The 17,205-nt window shown below is 39.5% G+C and overlaps 1 protein-coding gene across 3 annotated transcripts in view; it reads right to left on the bottom strand.

Annotated features, from left to right (window-relative positions):
- Positions 1 to 2,687, bottom strand: part of LOC132422985 (zinc finger protein 354B) — a 33,078-nt gene extending 30,391 nt beyond the window's left edge. Inside the window, exons 1-3 of one of the 3 annotated variants that reach the window (XM_060008219.1) lie at positions 2,501 to 2,687; positions 1,372 to 1,584; positions 137 to 214 (exon numbers count right to left, since the gene is read on the bottom strand). Coding sequence is in view for 2 of the 3 variants with exons in the window: in XM_060008217.1 (XP_059864200.1) it covers positions 1,372 to 1,404 (33 nt within the window). In the remaining variant the exon portion in view is untranslated. The remainder of the gene's footprint in view (positions 1 to 136; positions 215 to 1,371; positions 1,585 to 2,500) is intronic. The other 2 variants (XM_060008217.1, XM_060008218.1) reach the window with 2 other exon arrangements.
- Positions 2,688 to 17,205: the final 14,518 nt, after the last annotated feature.

The raw sequence follows: 17,205 nt of genomic DNA, 5'->3' as shown, positions 1-17,205 counted from the left end.
GTGGGTCCAAATGATATACAACATCGCACTGCAGAGAGCTCTGGTAACACAGGGGCTGGGCCTGCCATGTGTTCTGAGAGATGCACCAGAGGAATGGCTGGACAATAACCAGCATGAACTCAGAGGCCAGACATACCTGGGTTTGATTTCAGGTCACTTGACTTCTTTAAGCCTCAGTTTCCTCATGTGTAAAATGGGGGTAATAACTGCTGCGCTGTTATGAGAGTGAGAACAAAGGTAAAGCCCTCGGGATATTCCCCCAGCAACATTAACTATTATTGTTAGATGAAAATGAGTACAGAATGAACAGTATTTTCTGGTTCCTAAAAACACTGTACAGTTAATTTTTATCTATCAACAGTAATAGTATCATGTACTAGAATAATATTGTTCAGCTACCACAACCACCACATATTCAACATCAACTATGTGCCCGGCCCTTACTGAAACACTTGCCATGCTGCAATTCCTCTCATCTACCCTATGAGGTACGCATGGTTGTTATTCCCATTCTACAGGTGAGGAAACTGAGGCACAGAGAGATGCAATTGCCTAAGGCCCATAAATGGTAACAGAAGATACGGGTTCAAACTTGGCTGTCTGGCTTGAGAGCCCCACTTCTAACTGTACACCCTGTATACCTTGCTTCTCCACTACTGATATCCCACAGCACCCTCCCTGCCACTTCCTGAGGAGTCTCCTCTCAGCTCTTAAAGTCAAGAGACCTCTCCATCTGTGTCCCCACCAAAATGGCTATCCTTTGTTCACACACCGCCTCACCTGGATGGGGTCCCACCCTCATTCCCACAGAATAAAGATGACAATGGCAGGTCAAGATCAGTTTTCAAGAGAGTGATAGAAGCAAGGCACATGATCCAGAAAGTTAAGAGGGAGAAAAAACTAAAAACTCTGGACTGGGAAAAGCCTGGGTAAGGTATCATGAAGATTCTCGGGGTGGAAAGAAAAAGAAAAGCATCCTGGCCAAGGGTAGGGAGGGGGACATGACTGAGCAAAGGAGGCAGGCCAGAAAGGAACTCTGCCAAGTGCGCACATTTGTTTGTTCTGACCCCAAGTGGTATAAGATATGTGGCATCTTACCTGTCAATTCAGTAATCATACAGTGAATTGAGATTAATGAATAAAAGAGTGTCTATCAGAAAAAAAAAAAAGAGACACAACACATGGATTGGGGGGTTGGAGGCAAGCAATCCCTATGCAATCCACCATCTACCAGGATGGACCGACTCTTCAAAGGGAGAAGGACATGGGCTCCAAATCCTGGCGAAGACTGTACTGGGGACAGAACTTCAGTTTTGAGGGTTAAAAAACAAACCTATTTGTCCGTAAGACTTGAGATGGTAATGCACTCACCTGAGACCTTGTTTCCCTCTGTTCAGTAGCCATGTCCTCTTTCTGGGCAGTTTCCCCTTAGGATGGGAGAAGTCTCCAGAAGCCAAATCTGAGAGAAGAAAATGGGAGCCAGGAGGAAGGCCCTTCTGCTTTGCACCCCTCAGAATCAGCAGCTCTGAAACCTTTACACCACCTGAGAATGATGCCATGTGCCCTCAGGAAGGAAGTCAGGAGCTAGGAGTAGAGAGGACCAGAGAGAAGGGCTGGGTCCTGGTCCAGGCCCAGCTCTTTCCCTGGCTCAGAGGAAAAGGTCCTAGGACTCCATCAGCAGTAGCAGCAACTCCCTGAGCCTCACCGCGTGCCAGGCACTACCTATCAATACATCATCGAGTCCCACAGCACAGTTGGCACTGTCAGCACCCCATTTTATAGATCAGGAAACTGAGGGCAGAGTGGGAGCAACTTGCCCCAGTCCACACAGCCAGGGAGGGTGGCACCAGGATTCCAAGCACCGCGGGCTCCAGAGCACCTGCTCTAACCTCCCTGCGTGCATGTGACAACTTTTCTCCACCTCAAGCCTTCCCACCCAATTCCTCCCCCTCCTATCAAGGAAACAATTTCCAGATTTCTAGAGAAAGCTGCTTCGGAAAGGGAAAACATCAGCTCTCCTATGGCGGGGAGGTGGCTGCTGTCTTGAGGAAAGGGCACAGAAAACCAAAGACCTGGGTCCAGTCCTGGCTCTGCCACTGGGGGAAGCCGGCGACTCACTTCTCGCGCAAAACAAGCCTGTCACTCGGGAGTGCAGGAGTGATGGTAAAGGGAGGAAATTTCTCACGTTCACTGCCGGCCCGAAACAAATTCAAATGCCGTAAGGCGCTGGGCAGGTAGCGCACTGGGAATGGGTCGGGAGGAAGCAGAAGGGTGGCTGGGTCCAGCCAATGGGGACGAAGTGCCCGACCTGTCTCGTTCAGGGGTACTGGGGGATGGCTGGTGGCGGCAGACGGACAGAGCCGGGGTGCCCGGCCCTCGGCCCGCCGGCGCCCACAAAGGCCCGGCTCGCGCCTCCTGGGCCTTTGTCCCATACCCCGGCGCCGCATCCTCCCGAAGCCCGGTCCTCCCTCCCGCATCCTGCCGAGCCTCCGCCGCTCACCTCACCCAGGCCTCGGGTGTTCCGCGGGCCGCAGGCAGGAAGCTCCGGAACTGCCACGGCCTAACAGCAACTTCGGGTCGGGACTCCCCGGGGTGCTGTCTGGGCCGACCCCAGCCCAGAACGCCGCTCACGCCAGCGACAAACGCCCAACTCCCTGTGCAGGTCCGGAGCCGGGTAGTGAGGTGGAGGCGGGGGAACGGTCGCTAACCCCCTGAGAAATGTAGTCCACGCGAGAACCCAAGGATTCTGGGAAGTGTAGTTCTCCGCGCTTGCTGCGTGGAGAGGCCCGGCTGAGCCTGTCATGTGCCCGGGTACTCATTCTGGGCTAGTGGCCGCGCTCCGTGAGTTGCCGGCTCCTGGGTTCCCGGTTCTTCCGAGAGGAAACGGAGTTTCGCCGAGGACAGTGTATTGTAGCTCTGCATCTGCGTAAATGATAGTAAGGCAAGTAGACAACCTTCAAAAAACAAACCTATTTCCTCTTCAGTCTTTCAACAAGTATATTGAGCACCTGCTACGCGCCAAGCCCTATTGTAAAGGATTTGAAATACCTCAGTGAGCAAAACAGAGATCATTGCTCTGGAGAACTTTTTTGGGGGGTGGGGGTGGGGGAAGGAGGGAGGGAGCAGACAGTAAGCCATGAACATAATTATATAGCATTTTAGAAAATAAGCATTAACGGAAAAAGCGAAAGGAAAGCAGGGTTGGAAGTGTCTGGGGTAGGTACGGAGGGAAGTTGCAGCACGGATTAGGGTCACGAATACTGCTCTTTGTTAACATATTAGGAAACAATCTCGGTAAGGTAGAATGAGTATCCTTCCATAAGTTTTTGTTCAACTGTCTTGGCTATAATCAACTCATATGAATAATCATCATCGTGTCAACTTGTAAATAAAAATGCTGAGGCTTTGACTGGATTCTTTGAATCCATAAATCAACCTGAGGAAAATTAATATCTAACAATATGGACTTTAACAATCCATTAACATGGTACAGCAATCTTTTTATTTAAGTCTCCATATATTTTCTCCATAGCAGTATTACATATTTTTTGAGTTTTATTTGAGTATGTTTCATACTTTTTGAAGCTATTGTAAGTGGTATCTCTTTTTGAATTTCATTTGTAAAGTACCGGTTTTGTGTATAGCTTACTGCCTGAAGTCTTATAAATTCCAATAATGAATTTATTGTTTTGGATTTTCTATGTTATATACTATGTGAATGACAGTTTTGTTTCTTTTGCAAAACTTTTGCTTCTTTTATATTTTATTTCTTTTAATCGCCATATTGAGTGGGCTGTGATTTCTAGTACAATGTTAATATAAAGTCAAAGTAGAGGCACGTCAGCAAAATGGCTTAGCAGGGAACTCCAAGCCCACAGCCCCCCTTGGAAACATAAACAGCAACTAGAAACTGGCTAAAATAACCGTATGAAAACTCTGGAAAACAGTAAAATATCTACAGCAAAAAAACCCCGAAAACTCAATCAAGGAAAAAACCACAATTGAAATCATGGTAATACTGTGATGTTTTTACTTGCCCTTGCCCCATCCCTTCCTCAATGTAGCAAAATCTTGGTCTGGAGTGGCCAAAGCTAAGTTCCCAATTCCCTTGCTCCAACAGAGAGGGAATAGAGGAGCTTTTATTTGTAAAGTTCTACCCTGTCTGAGGGCTGCCAGAAGTACTGAGCTCTATCTTGTCTATCTCGGAACTCAGATGGGGAGAAGCAGTAGGCACTGCTCCTAAAAGTTTTGGGTGGACTACAGTCCCACAGACACCTGGGGCAAGACAGTGAGGGTAGAAACATAAGATAGACCATCTAAAACCCTGAGGAGAGGCTATGGTTAAGCTTTGGGAAATCAAGACTTAAAAGCAGCTGAAAAACCAACATAAGGCCCAACCACAAAAGACCTAAGGAGCTCTTAACTTTTCACCTCCATCTGATCCCTAGGCTGAGAACAAGCCAGCTAATTAGTAAAGGACTGTTCTAGCAGAGAACCAGTCTGCAAAGACTGGGAGAGGTGACTAGTTTCTCGTTTTGTTCTGTTTTTTAAGAAAAGACAAAAAAGTATTAAAGAGCAGTTTTAGGTTCACAGCAAAATTGAGAGGAAGGTATAGCGATTTCTCATTTATTCTCTACCCCAGCACATCATAGCCTCCCCCATTATCAACATCACTCGCCACAGTGGCACATTTGTTACAATTGATGAACCTACACTGACATATCCCAGTTACCCAAAATCCATAGTTTAGGGCTCACCCTTGGTGTTGTACATTCTATAGGTTTGAAAAAATGTATAATGAATGACATGTCTGCCATTACAGGGTAGTTTCACTGGCTTAAATCCTCTGTGCTCTGCCTATTCATCCCTCCCTGTTCCCTAACTGGCAACCACTGATATTTTTACTGTCTTCATAGTTTTGCCTTTTTCAGAATGTCATATAGTTGGTATCATAAAGTATGCAGCCTTTTCAGATTGGCTTCTTTCACTCTGTAATATGCATTTAAGTTTCCTCTGAGTCTTTTCATGGCTTGATAGCTCGTTTCTTTTTAGAGCGGAATAATATTCCATTGTCTGAATGTACCACATTTTATTTATCTGTTCACCTACTGAAGGACATCTAGGTTGCTTCCAAATTTGGGCAATTATGAATAAAGCTGCTATAAACAGCCATGTGCAAGTTTTTGTGTGGACATAGCTTTCAACTCTTTTGAGCATGACTTCTGTATCATATGATAAGAATATGTTTAGTTTTGTAAGAAACTGCCAAACTCTTTTCCAAAGTGGCTGTACCATTTTGCATTCCCTTCAGCAAAGTATGAGACTTCCTGTTGCTCCACATCCTCCACAGCATTTGTCAGTGTTCTGGATTTTGGCCATTCTAATAGGCATGTAGAGGTATCTCGTTGTTTTAATTTGCATTTCCCTAATGACATACAATGTAGGGTATATGACGATCTTTTCACATGCTTATTCGCCATATATCTTCTTTAGTGAGGTGTCCATAAAGGTCTTTGGCCCATTTTTCAATCTGGTTGTTTATTTTCTTATTGAGTTTTAAGTGTTCTTTGTATATTTTGGATAACATCTGACAGGTCCTTTATCAGATATATTCTTTTGCAGATATTTTCTCCCAGTCTATGGCTTGTCTTCTCATTATGTTGACAGTACCTTTCACAGAGCAGACATTTTTAATTTTAATGAAGTCCAACTTAACAATTATTTCTTTCATCAATCATGTTTTTGGTATTGTATCTAAAGTCATTACCATACCAAAGGTCATCTAGATTTTCTCCTATGTTATCTTTTAAAGTTTTACATTTTGTGCTTTACATTTAGTTCTTTGGTCCATTTTGAGTTGATTTTTGTGAAGGGTGTAAGGTCTGTGTCTAGAGTCATGTTTTTTGCATGTGGATGTCCAGTTGTTCCAGCACTGTTTGTTGAAGAGACTATCATTGCTCCATTGTATTGCCCTTGCACCTTGTCAAAGATCTATTGGCTATAGTTATGTGGGATTTCTATTGTGTTTCACTGATCTATTCTTTCACCAAAATCGTGCTATCTTGATTACTGTAGCTCTATACAGGCATATCTTGTTTTATTGTGCTTTGCTTTATTGCACTTTGCAGATATTACATTTTTTACAAATTGAAGGTTTGTGGCATTGTGCCTGGAGCAAGTCTGTCAGCGGCATTTTTCCAACAGCATTTGCTCACTTTGTGTCTCTGTGTCACATTTTGGTAATTCCCACAATATTTCAATTCATTATGAACTCACAGTCATATTCATTACGATTATATTTGTTATGGAGATCTCCAATCAGTGATATTTAATGTTACTATTGCAAAAAGATTATGACTTATTGGAGGCCCAGATGGGTTAGCATTTTTTAGCAATAAAGTATTTTTTAAATCTAAAAATAGAACTACCATATGACCCAGCAATCCCACTACCGGGCATATACCCTGAGAAAACCATAATTCAAAAAGAGTCATGTACCACAATGTTCATTGCAGCACTATTTACAATAGCCAGGACATGGAAGCATCCTAAGTGTCCATCGACAGATGAATGGATAAAGAAGATGTGGCACATATATACAATGGAATATTACTCAGCCATAAAAAGAAACAAAACTGAATCATTTGTAATGATGTGGATGGACGTAGAGTCTGTCATACAGAGTGAAGTAAGTCAGAAAGAGAAAAACAAACACCAGTTGCTAACGCATATATATGGAATCTAAAAAACCGGTACTGATGAACCTAGTGGCAGGGCAGAAATAAAGACACAAACGTAGAGAATGGACTTGAGGACACAGTGGGGGAAGGGGAAGCTGGGACGAAGTGAGAGAGTAGCATTGACATAATACACTACCAAATGTAAAATGGATGGCTAGTAGGAAGCTGCTGCATAGCACAAGGAGATCAGCTCGATGCTTTGTGACGACCTAGAGGGATGGGATAGGGAGGGTGGGAGGGAGGCTCAAGAGGGAGGGGATATGGGGATATATGTATACTTATAGCTGATTCACTTTGTTGTACAGCAGAAACTAACACAATATTGTAAAGCAATTATACTCCAATAAAGATATTAAAAACTATTTTTTAGTTAAGGTATGTACATTGTTCTTTTAGACATAATGCTGTTGCACACTTAATAGACTACAGTATAGTGTAAACATAACTTTTATATGCACTGGGAAACAAAAAAATTCATGTGACTTTATTTTGATATTCAGTTTATTGCTGTGGTCTGAAACCAAACCTGCAATATCTCTGAGATATGCCTGTAGTAAGTCTTGACGTCAGGTAGCATCAGTCTTGCAACTTTGTTCTTCTCCTTCAGTATTGTGTTAGCTATTCTGGATCTTACGCCTTTCCATTAAACTTCATACTCAGCTTGTCAATATGCACAAAATAATTTGCAGGCATTTTGATTGGGATTGCACTGAATCTATAGATCGATTTGGGAAGAGCTGACATCTTGACAGTACTGAGCCTTCCTATCCATGAAAAAGGAATATTTCTCCATTTATTTAGTTCTTCCCTGATTTTGTTCATCAGAGTTTAATAGTTTTCTTCACATAGATCTTACACATATTTTGTTAGATTTATACCTTAGTATTTCATTTTGGGGGGTGTCAGTATAATGGTATTATATTTTTTATCTCAAATTCTACATGTTCATTGGTGGTATAGAGGAAAGCAATTGATTTTTGTATATTAACCATGCATTCTGCAACCTTGCTATAGTTGCTTATTCTAGGAGTTTTTTGCATTTTCTACATAGATGATCATGTCATTGTTGGAGGAGGTCATCAAGAAGATGTGACTGTTAGTTGACCCAGGCAATCAGAGGCTCCTTAACCTCTCCCCCATCCTTGGAATTTATGTTCCACCTACTATTTCCATACCAGTAGCCGTTTTGAGGATGCAGCCTTGAGAGAGTAATGTGTTGTTGAGACCATCTGGACTGGATGTGTGACGAATCCCGTTAAAGCCTCTTTATAAACTTTTAAGATTCTGGCGGGAGGATGCAAAGATCTACTTGTCTTGCAACTGACGAAGATAAGCCTCATATGTAAGTTCCGTTGTTTATTAAAACTGCCACCTATTAGCCTGGAGTGGTCTGCCTCTTTCTTCAGTCTCTCCTTGCCCTCTGTGTATGGGGGCCAGTTTAAAATTTCAACCAGTGAAGTCCTGACTTTGCAAATGAACAGTCATCTGTGAACAAATATAGTTTTTCTCCCTTCCTAATCTGCATGCCTTTTATTTCCTTTTCATGTCTTATTGTATTAGGTAGAACTTCCAGTATGATGTTGAAAAGCAATGGTGAGAGGAGACATCCTTGTCTTGTTCCTGATCTTAATGGAAAGCTCTGAGTTTCTGACCATTAAGTGAGTTAGCTATAGGGTTTTTATGATAGTTTTTATCATGAGTGGATATTGTTTTTTGTCAAATGGTTTTTCTGCATCTATTGATATGCTCATGTGATTTTCTTCTTTAGCTTGTTAATATGATGTATTACGTTAATTGATTTTCAAGTGTTGAGCCAACCAACCTTGTATACCTGGGATAAATCCCACTTGGTACTGGTGTGTAATTCTTTTCATACATTGTTGTATTTGATTTGCTAATATTTTGTTGAGGATTTTGCCTGGTATGAGGATCTTTGTGAGAGACGTTGGTCTTGTTTTCTTTTATCCTGTATTTTCTTTGTCAAGTTTTGGTATTGGGGTAATGGTAGCCTCATAAAATGAGTTACCATTTTATGAGAATTAGAAGTATACACTTCTAATTCTATATTGTGAAAGATATTGTAGAGAATTGGTATAGTTTCTCCTTGAATATGGTAGAACCCATCTGGGCCTGGTGCTTTTCATTCTAGAGGCTTATTAATTATTGACTCAATTTCTTTAATATAGGCATATTCAGATTGTCTATTTCTTCTTGCATGAGTTTTGGCAGATTGTGACTTTCAAAAAGAGTTAGTCCATTTTATCTAGATTATCAAATTAGTTGGCATATAGTTGTTCATAGTATTCCTTTATTATACTTTCAATGTGTTCTGTAGTGATGTCCCCTATTTCATATCTCATATTAGTAATTCATGTCCTAGCTCTTTTTTTCTTAGTTGGCACAGCTGGAGACTTTTTGATATTGATCTTCTCAAAGAACCAGCTATTGGTTTCATTGATTTTAACTATTGATTTCCTGTTTTCAACTTCATTCTGCTTTTTTATGATTTCTTTTCTTTTGCTTACTTTGGATTTAATTTGCTGTTCTTTTTCTAGTTTCCTAAGGTGGAAGCTTGGATTATTAATTTTAGATCTTTCATCTCCTCATAGATGTATTCAGTGCTATAAATTTCTCTCTAAGCACTGCTTTCCTTATACCCCACAGATTTTGATAAGTTGTGTTTTCATTTTCATTTCATTCAAAATATTTAAGAATTTCTCTTGAGATTTCTTCTTTGACCCATGTGATATATAAAAGTGTATCATTTAATCTCCAAGAACTTGGGAGATTTTTTCAGCTATCTTCTGTTACTCATTTCTAGTTTAATTCCATTGTGATCTGAGAGCAGACATGGGTGTTATTTTAAATTTATTAAGTGTGTTTTATCGCCCAGAATGTGGTCTATCTTGGTGAATGTTCCAGGTTAGTTTGAGAAAAAAGTATATTCTGCTGTTGTTGGATGAAGTGTTCTGTAGATGTCCATTATATCCAGTTGATCCATGGTGTTACTGAGTTCAGATATATCCTTACTGATTTTCTGCCTGCTGTATCTGTCCATTTCTGATAGAGGAGTGTGGAAGTCTCCAATTATGATAGTTGATTCATCTACTTCTCCTTGAAGTTTGATCAATTTTTACCTCATGTAGTTTGATGATACATTGTTATGTGCATTCATGTTAAGGATTGTTATGTCTTCTTGGAGAATTAACCCCTTTATCATTATGTAATTCCCTTTCTTTATCCCTGATAATGTTCCTCACTTTGACATTTCCTCTGTCTGAAATTAATAGTTACTCCAACTTTCTTTTGATTAGTGTTAACATATTATGTTTTTCTCCATTTATTTACTTTTACTTTGTGTGTCTTTATATTTAAAATGAAAACAACATATCTTACAGACAACATACAGTTGAATCATGTTTTTGATCATGTTTGATCCATCTGACAATCTCCGTCTTGGTGCATTTAGACCACTAACATTCAAATTGATGTAGATTAATATTATCATATTTGTTACTGTTTTCTATTTGTTGCTTATGTTCTTTGTTCCTGTTTTTGTCTTCCACCCTCTTTCTGCCTTTGAGATTTTAATTGAGTGTTTTATTTATTTAAAAGTTTTTCTTTTAATTTTACATACTGTTTACTTTTTTTTTAAGTTTTAATTTTTTCAATTGAAGTATAGTGGATTTACAATGTTGTGTTAGTTTCTGGTGTGCAGCAAAGTGATTTGGTTATTTATATATATATATTCTTTTCATATTCTTTTCTATTATGGTCTATTACTGGATATTGAATATAGTTCCCTGGTCTATACAGTAGGACCTTGTTGTTTACCTATTTTATATATAGTAGTTTGTATCTGCTAATCCCAAACTCCTAATTTATCCTTCCCCCACCCCATTTCCCCTTTGGTAACCATAAGTTTGTTTTCTATGTCTGTGAGTCTGTTTCTGTTTCATAAATCAGCTCATTTGTGTCATATTTTAGGTTCCATGTGTAAGTGATAATCATATGGTATTTGTCTTTCTCTTTATGACTTACTTGACTTAGTATTATAATCTCTAGGTCCATCCATGTTGTGGTAAATGGCATTATTTCATTCTTTTTTATGGTTAAGTAGTATTCCACTGTGTATATATACCACATCTTCTTTATCCATTCATCTGTTAATGAATGTTTAGGTTGTTTCCTTGTCTTGGCTATTGGAAATAGTGCTGATATGAACATTGGGGTACATGTATCTTTTGGAATTATAGTTTTCTCCAGATATATGCCCAGGAGTGGGATTGCTAGATCATATGGCAACTCTGTTTTCAGTTTTTTGAGGAACCTCTATACTGTTTTCCACAGTGGCTGCACCAATTTACATTTCCACCAACAGTGTAGGAGGAGTCCATTTTCTCCACACCCTCTCCAGCATTTGTTATTTGTAGACTTTTTAATGATGGCCATTCTGACTGGTGTGAGGTGATGCCTCATTGTACTTTTGATTTGCATTTCTCTAATAATTAGTGATGTTGAGCATCTTTTCATGAGCCTATTGGTCATCTGTATATCTTGTTTGGAGAAATGTCTGTTTAGGTCTTTTGCCCATTTTTTGATTGGGTTGTTTGTTTTTGCTGTTGTTGTTATTGAGATGTATGAACTGTTTGCATATTTTGGAAATTAAGCCCTTGTTGGTCGCATTGTTTGCTAATATTTTCTCCCATTCCGTAGGTTGTCTTTTCATTTTGTTTATGATTTCCTTTGCTGTGTAAAAGCTTATAAGTTTGATTAGGTCCCATTTGTTTATTTTTTATTTTATTTCTATTGCCTTGGGAGACTGACCCAAGAAACTATTTGTACTATTTATGTCAGAGAATGTTTTGCCTGTGTTCTCATCTAGGAGTTTTATGGTGTCATGTCTTATATTTAAGTCTTTAAGCCATTTTGAATTTATTTTTGTATATGGTGTTAGGGAGTGTTCTACCTTCATTGATTTACATGTGGCTCTCCAGCTTTCCCAGCACCACTTGCTGAAGAGACTTTTCTCCTTTTATATTTTTGCCTCCTTTGTTGAAGATTAATTGACCATAGGTGTGTGGGTAATTGAGCATTATATATGGTTTCATTTTCTCGTTTCATAGCATTTCAGTAATACTTCTTTTTTTTTTTTGTGCCGTATGCTGGCCTCTCACTGTTGTGGCCTCTCCCATTGCGGAGCACAGGCTCCAGATGCGCAGGCTCAGCAGCCATGGCTCATGGGCCCAGCCACTCTGCGGCATGTGGGATCTTCCCGGACTGGGGCACGAACCTGTGTTCCCTGCATCGGCAGGCGGACTCTCAACCACTGTGCCACCAGGGAAGCCCCGTAATACTTCTTTTATTATTTTCTTTAGTGGTTGCCCTGGAGTTTGCAATATACATTTACAACTAATACATGTCCACTTTCAAATAACACTGTACCACTTCATAGGTTGTGTGAGTACCTTATAACAATAGCAAAATAATTCTAATTCCTCCCTCCTGTTCCATGTATCATTGCTGTCATTCATTTCACTTATATATAAGCATACAGAAGCATCTATCTGTCTTTTTATCTACCTATCTATATTATGTACACAAGCATACAAAATCAAATACATTGTTAATATTATTGTTTTGAAAAAGCTGTTATCTATTAGATCAATTAAGAATTAAAAAAACAAAAGTTTTAGTTTTATCTTTGCTTAATCCTTCTTCAATGCTTTTCCTTTCTTTATGTAGATCTGAGTTTTTGACTTATATTATTTTCCTTCTCTCTAAAGAAGTTCTTTTAACATTTCTTGAAAGACAGGTGTCCTGACAGCAAATTTTCTTAGTTTTGTTTGTCTGATAAAGTCTTTATTTCTCTTTCACTTCTTAAGGCTAGTTTGCAGGGCACAGAATTCTAGGTTGGTGGGTTTTTTCCTCAACACTCTAAATATTTCACTCTTCTCTCTTTTTGCCTGCATGGTTTCTGAAAATATGCTGTATGTATTCTTTGTTCCTCTAGGTAAGGTGTTTTTTCACCATGAAAGTTGCAGGGGCTCAGCTCTATTTGTAAAAGCTGGTTGATGTGAAAGCTTCTTCCCACAGAAGGGTAAAGACTGTTTCCCATAGAGAAAATGTATTTGTCTTACAGAGTGGTAAGACAAAAGTTTATACAGATTGTACTTTCATGGTACGGAACACGTCCATAGGATTTGGAGTAGCTAGGGCCATGTTTGAGACACCTGAAAACCAACATTTTGAAACATGGCATCAAAAGTGGCGAGATGGTCTGAGATTGTAGGCAAGATAAGAGTGAAATCTTTGCCGATTGCATGCCAAGGCCTGCTTAACCCTTAGTAAGAGTATTTGTTTTAAAAGACGGATGCAAAAATTTTTAGGGCACAGTGCTTTTTCAGGATGTGGAATGTACATCAAGTGAGTGAAGTGGGTAGTGATTTATTTCACAGTTGTCTATCACCACTGTTTCCAGGCTACTTTGAGTCTCTGCAAAACAGGTGTGAGAATGTAATCAATGGCCTTGTCAAGCTGCAAACCAAGAAGAGGCTCCTGAGCAACCGGAAGCCTTTTGGATCAGGCTACCAGCACAGAGTTTTTCCAGCAGTGTTTTCCCATCAAGGAGAGTTCTACCTTGTATGTGATAGAGGCAGACATGTGTCCCTGGAACTTGTAAATCTAGCAACTGTATTTGCTAAGTGAGGTTGCGCTCAGTTTAGAAGGTGGCTTCTAAAGCTGCAAGATGCTCAGTGGTCCTAGGCGGAATGAGAGTGAAATCCTTGCAGACTGCGTGCCTAGGCTTGTTTCACCTGTAGTAAAAGCATTTGTTTTCACAAGATAGATGCAAGAATTTTATGGACAGTGGTCTTTTGGTGTATGGAAGGTAACCGAAGTGACTGAAGAAGGTAGTGATTTATTTCACAGACTTACAAGATGAGTGTTTTTTTACAGACTACTTTGAGTCTTCCTCAAAACAGGTTTACTACCTGAGAATATAAGCAATGGCATCCTCAACCTGCATCCGATGAAGAGTTTCCCATGGTAACTATAATACTTCTTTTTGAGATATCCTTTAAAACTGTGCTCAGCTCTGAGTGTAAAGCACGTAAGTGTGAAGTAAGGAAAGTCCTGTTTCCCATAGAGATAATGTACATATCATACAGAGTAAAAGGAGCTGCTAGAGGCTCTGTGTTCAGAGGCAAAATGAGAGTGAAATTCTTCCAGACTTCATATGAGGGCTTGTTTCCTCCATAGTAAAAGTATGTGTTTTTCACAAGGTAGACGAAAGAATTTTTAGGCACAGTGTTCTTTCATTGTTCATAACTGACCTCGAGTGACTGAAGCAGGTAGTGTTTTATTTCACAGATAAGAATGCACTGTGTTTTTTTTATTGAGTGGAAGTTATATTTGTTTATGATGCATGAAGTATGTTGTTAAGAGATCTGTAATACTTCTCTTTGGAGAGGTACTTTAAAGCTGCTCTCAGCTCTCTGTGTAAACCCCAATAGGTGTGAAGTCCTTTCACACTGTGGAATTGTCCAGATTTCCATAAGAAAATGTACTTGTCATACATGTATGAGGACTAAGTTTTATACATATTTTTCTTCCAGTGTATGGAATTTTTACCCATGATTTGGAGTAGCTAGTGAAATGTTTCAGAGACTGACAAACCAATCCTTTGTATAGTTGCATGGAAAGCTGAGAGAAGCTCTGTGTTCAGAGGCGAAATGAGAGTGAAATTCTTGCAGATTACATGTCAAGGCTTCTTCCCCCTTCTACCCCCTTGTGTGATTTTCACAAGATGGACTAAGGAATTTTTGGCACACTGTTCTTACACTGTATGGAACTTACTGCAAGTGACTGAAGACAGTGGTAATTTAATTCTCAGACATATATAACAAGTGTTTTCCAGGGCACTTTGAGTCTTTCCTCAAAACAGGTTACTAACTGAGAATATAATCACTGGCCTTGTCAACCCACATGCAATGAAGAGTCTCCCATCACAACAAGAACCGCTTTGCACCAGGCTACCATACCAGTACAAAGTTTCTCCAACAGTGTTGTTTCCATGAAGGAAAATTATACCTTGTATGTGATACGAGCAGAGGTGTGTTCCCTGAACTTGTAAATTGGCAACTGTAATTACTAAGTGAGGTTGAGCTCAACTAAGTGTGCTTAATGCAATTGGAAGGTCAGGCCTTTCAGATGGCATAAACATGATTCTCACAGAAGGAATGTAGCCAATTGTTTCTGTTAAACTTCTATGCACTGTGGTTTTTTTTTTTTTTAATAGAGTAGAAGATGTATTTGAAGTGTGATGCATGAATTATATTGTTTAAGAGATGTAATACAGGTCTTTCGAGGGGTCATTTAAAGCTGCATTCAGCTTTGTTTTCATGCCAGTAGCTGTGAAGGCCTTTCCCACGTAAGGAAAAGGACTGTTTCCCATAGAGAAAATATACGTGTCCTACAGTGTAGAAGGATGAAGTTTTATACACATTGATCTTTCAGTGTATGGAACATGTACCCAGGATTTGGAGTGAAATGTTTGAGAGACCTCAAACCACCCCTATGAAAAGTGGCATCAAAAACTGCAAGAAGCTCAGGGTTCAGAGGCAAAATGAGAGTGAAATCCTTGCAGACTGCATGCCAAGCCTTGTTTCTCTCATTGTAAAATATGTGTTTTTCACAAGATAGGTGAAAGAACTTTTAGGCACAGTGACCTTTCAGTGTTTGCACCTTACCCCAAGTGCCCGAATCAGGTAGTGTTTTATTTCACAGCTGTCTTTAACACTATGGTTTTACAGGCTACCTTGAGTCTTTCCTCACAACAGGCTACTAAATGAGAATGTGATCAAGGGCCTCGTCAACCCTAATACAATGAAGAGTCTCCAGTTGCGACCAGAAGCATTTTGTGCCAGGCTACCAATACAGAGTTTCTCCAACAGTGTTCTTTCTCTAAAGTAAAGTTATACCTTGTATGTGATAGAGGCAGAGATGTGTTCCCTAAACCTGTAAATCTAGCAAATGTAGTTGCTAAGTGAGGTTGAGCTCAACTAAGTGTGCTCAATGCGATTGGAAGGTAAAGCCTTTCTTCAGAAGCCATAGTTAAACATGATTCTCATGGAAGGAATGTAGCCAACCGGTTTTTTACCATAAGAAAGAAATCCTATGCACTCCGTTCTTTCATTGTGTGGAAGATATATATGAATTGTCATGCATGAAGTATATTGTTTAAGAGATCTGTAATACTGGTCTTTGGAGAGGTACTTTAAAGCTGTGGCAATTGGTGTGAAGGTCTTTCACACTGTGGAACAGGCCTGGTTTCTATATAGAAAATATATGTATCATACAGAGTAGAAGGACAAGGTTTTATAGAGATTGTTCTTTCAGTGTTTGGAAATTGTTCTCAGGATTTGGAGTAGCTAGTTAAATGTTTGAGAGACCTGTAAACCAACCCTTTGAAAATTGGCATCAAAAGCTGCGAGATGCTCCATGTTCAGAGGCCAAATGAGAGTGAGACTGTATACCAAGGCCTCTTTCCCCCATAGTAAAAGTATGTGTTTTTCACAAGATAGAGGAAAGAACTCTTAGGCACAGTGTTCTTTCAGTGTTGGGAACTGACCCCAAGTGACTGAAGTAGGTAGTGTTTTATTTCATAGCTGTCTAACACTATTGTTTTACAGGTAATTTGAGCCTTTTCTCAATACAGGTTACTAACTGAGAATATAATCAATGGCCTTGTCAACATGCATACAAGGAAGAGCCTCCCATCACAACCAGAAGAACTTTGTACCTGGCTACCAGTATAAAATTTCTCTGACAGTGTTCTTTTCATGAAGGAACATTATACCTTGTATGTGATAGAGGCAGAGATGTGTTCCCTAAACTTGTAAATCTAGCAACTTTATTTGCTAAGTCCTGTTGACCTCAACTAAGTGTGCTCAATATGATTGGAAGGTAAAGGCTTTCAGAGGGCAGAATTAAATGTGATTCTCACAGAAGGAATGTAGCCAATGTTTCTTACCATAGGAAGGAACTTCTGTGCATTGCATTCTTTTATTGAGTGGAAGATGTTTTTGAAGTGTGACGTATGAATTATATTGTTTAAGAGATCTATAATACTGCTCTTTTGAGATGTACTTTAAAGTTTTGCTCAGCTTTATGTGTATACGTCAATAGGTGTGATAACCTACAGTGGAAGAGAATGTAAAAAAATATGTGTGTGTGTAACTGAATCACTTTGCTGTACACCTGAAACTAACACAATATTGTAAATCAACTATATTTCAATAACTATTAAGCTAATAATAAAAACTAAAAAAATATAAAAGGATTAATAAAGAGTCAATACCTGTCCTTCTCAAACTATTCTTAAAAAATTGGAAAGAACATTTCCAAACTCATTCTATGAGGCCAACATTACGCTGATATCAAAACCCAAAACACTTCAAAAAAA

The sequence above is a fragment of the Delphinus delphis genome, chromosome 3, assembly GCF_949987515.2.
Source record: "Delphinus delphis chromosome 3, mDelDel1.2, whole genome shotgun sequence".
NCBI lineage: Eukaryota > Metazoa > Chordata > Mammalia > Artiodactyla > Delphinidae > Delphinus > Delphinus delphis.
This window is presented reverse-complemented; position numbering and strand designations above follow the sequence as displayed.